This window comes from Chionomys nivalis, chromosome 2, assembly GCF_950005125.1.
Source record: "Chionomys nivalis chromosome 2, mChiNiv1.1, whole genome shotgun sequence".
NCBI lineage: Eukaryota > Metazoa > Chordata > Mammalia > Rodentia > Cricetidae > Chionomys > Chionomys nivalis.
Window position 1 is genome coordinate 85187393 of NC_080087.1, and position 9409 is coordinate 85196801.

Genomic DNA, 9409 nt, shown 5'->3' on the forward strand with positions numbered 1-9409 from the left:
GCAGTCGCCCTGCTTTGAGTGTCTACTCAAGTCCTTTTTCTGTCTCTTAGATCTAAAGACATCACATGACGCCTGTACAACACACAGACATGGGACCCGGAGCAGAGCGGCAGGTGTTTATTGAACCAGCTTAACAGACTGAGCAAGGAGGGGGCAGGTGTCTGGATTCCAACATCAGGATGGAAAATGGACAGAGCAGCAAGGTGACTCTCAGATCAGTCATCATTTTCCAACTAAGTTAAATTTGGAAAGGAGTGCCTTAAATTTGTCTATGGCGTCTTCGGTATAGTATTCTTTACATTCTGGGCTGAAGACAAGGGCTTCCTAGAAAGCCAAACAACAGAAAGGGGCAAAGGTGATTACAATCAAGGAGCAGAACCCCAGCAGGGCTCCCCAGTCACCCATGATGAGGCTGCTCCTCTGCACAGGGCTCCAGCAACAGCCTCTGCCCCAGGGAGCTGCAGCTACTCCACAGCTGTCAGGAGGACTCTGAAAAGCCACCCTAGCCAGGCAGGGATGAAGGGAGAAGGTCCCTAAGGCATGATGGGGGCTAGGTTGGAAAAGGGTCAAGATGGCTGAGTTCTAGCTTGATAATATCTAATACCTGAGGACATCCGTCAGCACGTTGGCTGTATGGAGGGGTTAGAAATACGTCCCTGTGTGGATGTGCTGGAAGAAATTCCTTCTTGGAGAGTGCTGTGGTTTTGCAGGACCCAAACTAAAAGTACTTTGGAAACAGAGAGTGAGAGATGCAATATTCTAAACATGCATCTCTTTAATCCAGCTATGCTTAAATAAGAGACTAAGGGAGACCAGGAGTGGCTGGGGTGAGTAGCCACAAGCACTCTCTGGTAGGAATGGTGGCATCTAAGCCATGGAGGGAGGTTCTGGCTGTGGCTCTGAGGAAGCCAGTGGAAGGAGGGCTCCATCTACAACAGGAGAGCAGAGTTAAGGGAGGCTCCAGAGAAGGTGAGCCTGGCAGTAGACAGACGCTCCAGGCATCTTACAGTAGAGGAGAGCTCAGGGGTGCCCTCCCTGGGCAGAAGCCAACCAAAGGACTCTCCTGTGTCCCTGCCTGCCCTACTGTGGTGTGAACGCCGTGGTCACCCATCATTGTGGAGCGCTCTGCAGGACCTTGCATAGACAGACTGGATGGGGACCAGCATGCTGCACGGACATGTGCTAGGGTGGGTAAGGGTTGAGTGCTCTGGTGTCAATTTCCTGGCATACGTGACTATTGCCTGCATTATTTCTACACAGCATTCTATCATAAGGTGCAGGAAGAATCAGGGTGGGGAGGAAGTTACCAAAACTTTGGCTTTCAGGATTTTGCCTTCCACTCCTACATCATTGAAGCAATCCATGATTTTTTCTAAAGCCTCCCTTTCCCCGTCAGTAGGGTCGAACTTGTTAAGGACGGCATTCAATAATTTCGTGTTACCAATGGAGACTGCAGCATAGACTTCAAAGAAAGGAATGCATGCTTCCGCTGAAAACACAGACAGAAGAACATCATTAAAGGAGCCCCAGGCTGGCAGAAATGGGGGCTCAGGGTTTCTTGACACTTCTACATAAATCTTAACTGACCTTCCACACAGTCCTGCCCTCCCAAAGGCTGCTGTCTCCCAGATACAGTACACAGTTTCCATAGACACACACACACACAGCAGAAGAGGTGTGTATGAGTGTAGCAGCCTGCACATCTGACCTTCACATAAATCTCACACATGACCCAACTTCAGCTGTACATGCAACTGAGGGCCGATCATCACCACCTCACCTCAGTCTCCCCATTCCACCCATCCCAACTGTCACAATCCTGAACAGAGAGCATCAAGGGTCTTCCGCAGCACTCCTGGCTATAATCTCCCGGGGACCCCTAGATCTCCAAACAGATCCATAAGGAAGGAGATGGAGTGAGCAAGGGTCAGAAAGGCCATCTGTTCCCGTTCTCACTTGTCTGGAAGCCCAGCTCCCCGGTCACCAGCAAGGCCAGCAGAAGCAGCGTCCCCTTCATGGTGTAGAGTGCTAAGTGCTCTTCTCAGAGCAGATCCTGCTACCTTATAAACTGTTGTCTCCCTGAGCCCAGTCCCGCCCATCCTACCCCTATACCTGCCTCCCAGGAATTACAAATGCCTTTGGGCAAGAACCTATGGATCCCCTTCCCACTTGCATGGGGGAGAGAGCTTAGGAGCCCTTCCCACTCTGAAAAACAAATGACTGGAGAGACATCCTGTGTGCTTACTTTCTGTACAGAAGTGGCTGTACCTTTGGCAGAAGTTGGTTAGAGCTGACCTTTGTAAGCAGCCACGTGCTGAGACAAATGCTCTGTTGTCCTGGCTCAGCTGTCACCTGGGCTTCCTGTCCTGACTCCAAGCATGTCCTCCTCAAGCTTGGAGATGGAAACCACAGGGGTCAAGGATGGTTTCTATCCCTGTAGGCAGCCAACTGCCCAGAACTCTGCATCTGCCTGAGTTCAAGATCTGAGTAGAAGTGTGTGTATCTTACGGGCCAATCTGGGGACAGTTGGACACCTTAGCTGCTGCAACCTTTGGTCTAGACCTCTGAGAACATGGGGGAACCATCTGGGGCTTTTAGTGACTGGCAGCCAGGGTAGTCCCAGCGTGTTTGTTCATGTTGGATCCTCAGGGGCCGGTGAGGGTTTTGTTCTACAACCGCATCATGCTGCAAATTCCCCTCCCCGCCAGGGAGCTCATCTGTGTCCTGCCCATGTCTGTCTCATGTCCACCAGTAAGCAGGCCTCAAAGAGTAGAGTCCATGCGGTTACAGCAGCTAGTAGTAGAGGGAGGTATTCCTCTCTGTGCCATGAACTCTCCATTGTCCACAGCCCCACAGGCCACTGTGGAATGGCCGTGTATAAACTAGAGCACTCCACTGTCCCCAGGCAGTGCTGTGTGTGTGGATTCTCTCAAGTTCAACTCAACCTACTACCCTCAGAAAGAGGTTTGCGGCTGAAATGACTTTGTTCACTGGGAATAGAGTTAATCATTCCTAGAGACAGGAGGTCTACTGTATGTGATTGCTAATCTTGATTGTCATCCTGACTGAGTTTAGAATCACTATGGAATCAAAGCTATCAATGGGGAGTGTAGAGGCTAGGTTAAGTGATGTCTGACTTTATGTGTCCAGCGTGGACTAGGATAATAGACAAAGTGGAAAGGAGAAAGCAAGCTGGGCATTCACATCTCTCTGCTTCCTGACTGTAGATGTGATCAACCATGTGGAGTTCCTGCACCATGCCTGCCCCGCTGTCATAAACTGTTTCCCTGCAAACTGTAAGCAGAAAGCTGCTTCTTATCCTGGTTTTGTCACTAGCTCACTAACACAGTAGTAGAGTGTTTCTGAGCACGTGCAAAGCTCTGAGGTTAATCCACTCCCCCCACACACACACAAATGAAGTGACTAAGGAGATGGCTCAGTGGACAAGTGCTCATTATGCAAGCCTAAGGATGTGAGTTCAGATGCCCAGGACGCTGTAAAGAGCTGAGTGTGGTGGCTCCACCAATGCCATGGGAGCTCCAGGTTCAATAACAGACCTCGTCTCCAACAGTAGGGTGGGAGGCAGTTGAGAAAGCTCAGGGATTAAAGGTGCTTGCTGCTAAGCCTGCTGACCTGGGTTCAAATCCAGAACCCACATAGTTGGAGAAGAGAACTAACTCCTGCAATTGTCCTCTGACATTAACTAACACACACACACACACACACCATGACACCTTTGTACATACACACACATACACAGAAGCACACAAACACACAGAAGTGCACACATGTGAATACTCTTTTTGAGAACTAGCACAAGGGAGTCTAAACGAGCTCCTTATGGCCAATATCCAACAATTTGAACCACAAACTAAATAACACCATACTGGATTATAATAGAATTGTGAAATAACATGAGTTCATGCTGGCATAAATGGTTGGATGAGCAGATAAATAGGAATGAAAGACAGTGTTCTTCCAGAAGAAATCATGACTATTTCTAGTTGTTCCTCTCCTCTGGGCAGGGGAATTACTTCCCTCAGTCCTTCAGGGTGAGCACATGTTTCCAAAGACAGAAGCAAGATGGCCAGGGGCATGGATCTGTCAGGAAAGTGCTTGCTGTGTAAGCGTGAATACTTGAATTTCAATCCCCAGAACCCAATAGGAAAGTTAGGCACAATAGCACACCTTGTGTCCCAGCCCTAGGGAGTCAACCCCTGGAGGACAATGGCCAGCCAATCTTTTCAAATTAGCAAACTCCAAGTTCAGTAAGAGACCCTGTCTCAAAAACTATAAGGTGGTCAGCTGTTAAGAGGACCGAGGACCCACATGACAGCTACCAACCATCTGTCACTCCAGTCCAGAGGATCCAACACCCTCCTCCAACCTCAACAGGCACTGGGCACAGATCATATGATATTCATGCAGAAAAAAATCTCCATGCACATAATCAAAAATAAATACACACACATAGACATGGATAAGTTGGAGAGCAACTGAAGGAACCTGACTGTCTATCTCTGACTGCCATGTGCATACACATATGTATGCCACGTGCTTTAGATTAGATGGCTTTTTCTCAGCTAGTCCTGGTGGTGTGTGTCTTTGATCCAGCACTCAGGATGCAGAGGCAGGTGGTTCTCTGTGAGTTCAAGGACATCGTGGTCTAAAAAGAGATTTCCATGATAGAAGTTACTACATAGAGAAACCCTATCAGGAATAAATAAATAAATAAATTAATTAATTGATTAATTGCTATTGCTGTGATTAAACACCATGACCAAAAGCTAATTATGGAGGATAGGGTTTATTTGACTTATCCTTGCAGAACCATTCAACTTCGAAGTCAGGACCCTGGAGCAGGGCAGGAGCCTGGAGGCAGGAGCTGATGCAGAGGCCAAGGATGGGTGCTGCTTACTGGTTTGTTTCCCATGGCTTGCTTAGCCTGCTTTCTTATAGAACTGAGAGCCAACTTCCTAGAGATTACCCCACAAACAATAGCCTGAGCCATCCCCCATTAATCACTAATTTAGAAAATGCCTGTCCAGGGGATGGTGGTGCCCACCATTAATCCCAGCCCTTGGAAGGCAGAAGCAGGCAAATCTCTGAGTTTGAGGATAGCCTGGTCTACAGTGATTTCCAAGACAGCCTGGGCTACACAGAGAAAATCTGTCTGAGGTGTGGGGGAGAGAAAATGCCTCACAGGCATCCCTACAGTCCAAAATTATGGAGGCATTTTTCTTTTTCTTGTCTTTTCTTTTTCTTTTCTTTTCTTTTCCTTTTTGGTGTTTCAAAAAAGGTTATCTGTGTAGCCCTGACCATCATGGAACTCTCTGTAGACCAGTCTGGCCTGAAAAATCAAAGAAATCCTTACCTTTGTTTTCCAAATATGGGACTAAAGGCGTGTGCCAGCACTACCACGAGGAGGCAAGTTCTTAATTGAGGTTCCTTCCTCCCTGATGATTTTAGCTTGTGTCAAGGTGACTTAAGAATAGCCTGCATACCATATATCTACACACACACAAGTGAAGATTTGTGTGAGTTCACAGACACACAAACACACATGCACACAAATAGGAAACCGTGAGGAGTTGGGGAAACAGTAGAGACATCTTGTCAGAGAATATTAATGGTTTGAGTGAGCATTTCCAATCACTGGGGAAATGTGTACATGTCTTATGTCCTCTGACATGTGAGGTCAAGGGTTTTAACCTCTGTGACATCTACAGAAAGCCTGATGCCAGCTCTGACAGGAAGCAGAGGGCTACAGGTGTCACCCAGCAGCAGACACATCTTAGCCACAGTCTGCCCTGTCTCCATTCCTAATAATTCCAAGAGAGAGAAGGCCTCAGCTGGGCAGGGATATTGTGCAGGCCTCAACAGCCCTCGGGACCTGCAAGGTCACAAGCACAAGGAAGACAGGACAGAGTGAACAGCTCATAAGTGAACCTTGGCGCTTGGCACCTCTTTTCCAAAACAGTTACAGGAGGCAAATCCTGTTTGGCTTGGCTAACCAGTAAGTCAGAAGGTTCTTGGTTCTCTGAGTCTTTGGCAAACTTCATGTGTCATCGCTGATGGAGACAAAGTGACAGCCATGAGCCTTTGACAACAAACTACTTAGTTCTGACTTAAGAGACACTTAGACTCTTTACTTTCAAAAATTAATACCAGACAAATTCAATAAGCACTTGTAAAATTTAAACAGGGAAGTGAAGCCAGAAGGCTGAGAGTTTGAAGCCAGCCTAGGCTATGTGGGAAGATACTGTTTGTTTCATGGCTTTTTGGTTTTGGTTTGGTTTGATTTTTCAAGACAGGGTTTCTCAGTGAAACAATCTTGTCTGTCCTGGAACTCATTCTGTAGAACATGCTAGCTTTGAACTCAACAGAGATCTGCCTGTCTCCCTCCCAAGTGCTAGGATTGAAGGTGTGTGTCATCACTGCCTAACTGTTGGCTTCATATCTTAAGAAAGGTCTTGTTTATGGACTTGAGAGAAGTGAACTAGACCTTTGACCCATCTACCCAGCATCTATGGAGACCTCCTATGTGCTGTCCCTGGGAGAGAGTGGCACATGCCTTGCTCTCCTGGGATGTTAGTCATCTAAGGGACACCAAAATCAGACAATGCAAGGGGACTTAGGGAAAAGACAACAGGGTTTAGAGCCCAGTGCTCTGGTGGGACTTGGTGTGGTCTTAGTTAAAAGAGTTCCAGGTGCACTCAAGTGTATAATCTGTGTTTCATTGCTATGACAAAACACCCAGGAAAGATACACGGGAAAGAAGTTAACTTGGTTCATGGTCTGGAGTCTTGAAAGTCCAAGACAGGGCAGCCACATCCACCCACTGCCTTGCCCTGTCTGAGCTCCTGGTGCAGAGCAGAAGGGCAGCGTGAGGGGTGGGGGAGGTGGGGGCTGGCGGAAGACAGTAGGAGAGCAGAGGCTACACATGCTTTACAGCCACACACCATGCACTGCCTCTCACCTGCCACACTGGGGACCAGGGCACAAGATGGCGTATCTTTGGTGTGGCCTAGCCATGTGGACACCATAGCAGGCTGTCCCTCTGATTTGGTGGTTTTGGATGCAGTTTGGGGAATTAAGCATCAAACTCCCAGCCAGGTGAAGGGTGAGCACATCAGACATGAGGGCAGAGCATTTGGAGGCCCAGGCTCTCCCTGGGGTCATGCTTATGGGGACGTGGTGCCGTACCCAGTACAGAGATGCTCCGGATGACAAACAGGCCAGGGTAATGATGAGTTCTGGTTTCTGAGCACAGAGTGGTCAGGGGACTGGCAGAGTCCAGAGAAATGAGGGGAAGACTGGAGCTTCCTACATGGAATCCCTGAGTGTGGAATGCTGAGGCAGGTGAGTTCCCAGTTAGCTGTCTGGGATCCCTTCGCTCACAAAGGTAGAAATGGGTGCAGGAAGGGGTACTCTCCAGCTGCTGGATTGGGCATCTTTCATTGCCCTCCATGTGTCCCAGCAGGAGCAGAAGCAGCTGGCAAATGGGAGCAGCAGCAGGAGGAACCCTCTAGTGAACAGACCACACCAGCATGGGACCCAGAGCCTCATGGGTAGGAAGTCAGACCTCCTTGGCACTCAGCAGTTCTGTGGCTCTTGGCCCTGGTGAGGCTGTTGTGCTTAAAGAGACCACAGCTCCCTGGACCTCTTTGTCAAACAGGTCCTGAAGTTTCTGTCCTCTGGATCTGTCCCCTTTGATCCTTCCTCAGACTCTGCTCTCCACCTCTCTTGCTGTGACCTTTCCTTTTACTGCCCTGTCCCTGCCAAATGCTTCACCTACTACACATCAAGCTGCTTGCCTGATGACTCCTCAACTGTCATTCCCCTGCCTCAGCCTTTGCTCCACTGCCCCCTTCTCCATTACTATCCATTCAGCCCACACTCCTGAAAGTAGAGCAGGCAAAAGGCAGAGTCCTCTCATGAGGCCTACAATGTCAGTCCCAGGGAGAGAGTGCAAGCATGTCTCACAGGACAGTTCATGGGTCTGGGCTGCCCCCTCCATAGGCCAGAGGGGCACTGGAGCCTACCACAGCCTGCCTCTTAGCAGCCCCTTCTGCTGGGCCATTGAGAGACAGTGCGTTTCCTGTCTGACCCAGGTAGAAGTGGTTGATGGATCATCTAGAGTTCTGTGATAGTGAAAATCTGCTAGACACTCTGAACCAGCCAGATTGAAGCTGTGTCTTCAGAATCTGGGGTAACCAGCTGAGATTGCCTTCTAGTTTTCTCAAGGAATCTGTGGAGTATTCAAAGTGGCTGGTGCTGCCATCATGCTGGGTTCTTGGTGGAAAGTCAAGGCAACTGGAGCAGCAAGACAGTCAGGCTGTGACAAATTAGGGGGTCAGGTTGCTCCAAATGAGGCATCTTTGCTTAGTTATGAGAAAATGAACATGAGCCATTTGCAGTATGAACTTCAAGTGTATTTCTGGCTGGCCTGGAACTCACTGTGGGGACCAGGCTGGCCTCAAACTCAGACTGTTCCACCTGCCTCTGGCTCCCAAGTGCTAGGACTGAAAGTATGGACACCACACCAGGCAGTTGTTAATGAATATTGACAATGCTTCCGACCAGGCCCAGGGAAAGCAGAATTCGCCATACATAGACATAACACACACACAGAGAGAGACACACACCCTCCATTCTCAGGGTTATGAACTCAAGACTAACCTGGGCAAGAACCCATCTGCAAAAAACCAGAAACATTAGCAAAGTGTATAATAGGTCAAGTTTAGCTGGATACTGCATGCTTTTGATACCAGTACTCGGGAAGCAGAAGCAGGTGAATCTCTGTGAGTTTAAGACCAGCCTGGTCCACAAGAGTGAGTTCCAGGACAGCCAGAGCTATGTAGAGAGACCTTAACATCAAACAAAACAAACAAAATAGCAACAACAGAAAGATGGAGCTGAAGAATGCCTCCGACAGCAGGAGGACTTCAGTGGAGCCCTGAGCAAGTGAAAGAAGGGGGCAGGGACGGAAACAGGGCAGGGTCCCCAAGAGGTCAGTGGTCTGGTCTACCCTAGACACTGACTACTAGGAAGGCTTTTAATAAACGTTGAGTTCCCTGCTGTGACAAAGTGACAGAGACCTCCCTCTGGAGGCCTAAGGGAGCGACCTTGTCTTCTCCCTGCTCATCACTTCCTGGGTCTTCACATGACATGTGACCTTAAGCAGAACACTAAGGAGGGGACCAGGCTGAACCTGGGCCCTTTGTTGACCAGGATCTAACTCTCTTGCCAAAACACACTTCTCCCCCTGAGACAGCCCCAGGGAGGTTCAAGCGGGATTCTGGGAGGGGCCTGGAGAGCTCAGACCCAGCCCTTCCCCACTCCCTGAGCAGCCCAGGGCAGTTACAAAAGGAGTCCAAGCTGGGTAGGAGCACTTGCCACCATTACC

The 9409-nt window shown here is 49.0% G+C and overlaps 1 protein-coding gene across 1 annotated transcript; it reads right to left on the reverse strand.

Annotated features, from left to right (window-relative positions):
• Positions 1-222: 222 nt before the first annotated feature.
• Positions 223-2017, reverse strand: LOC130869121 (androgen-binding protein homolog). The gene is made up of 3 exons (XM_057761194.1): positions 1957-2017; positions 1308-1489; positions 223-324 (listed from the first exon to the last, which is right to left on the reverse strand). The coding sequence occupies exons 1-3, from the start codon at positions 2015-2017 to the stop codon at positions 223-225; spliced, it is 345 nt and encodes a 114-aa protein (XP_057617177.1).
• Positions 2018-9409: the final 7392 nt, after the last annotated feature.

What these genes read in the sequence shown, in the direction of transcription:
- LOC130869121 (XM_057761194.1), bottom strand. Translation starts at nt 2,017, where the DNA reads ATGAAGGGGACGCTGCTTCTGCTGGCCTTGCTGGTGACCGGGGAGCTG. An exon ending in GGAGCTGGGCTTCCAGACAA is followed by an intron (nt 1,490 to 1,956) that starts GTGAGAACGGGA and finishes CTGTGTTTTCAG; the next exon opens with CGGAAGCATGCATTCCTTTC. An exon ending in TCCTGAAAGCCAAAGTTTTG is followed by an intron (nt 325 to 1,307) that starts GTAACTTCCTCC and finishes TTGGCTTTCTAG; the next exon opens with GAAGCCCTTGTCTTCAGCCC.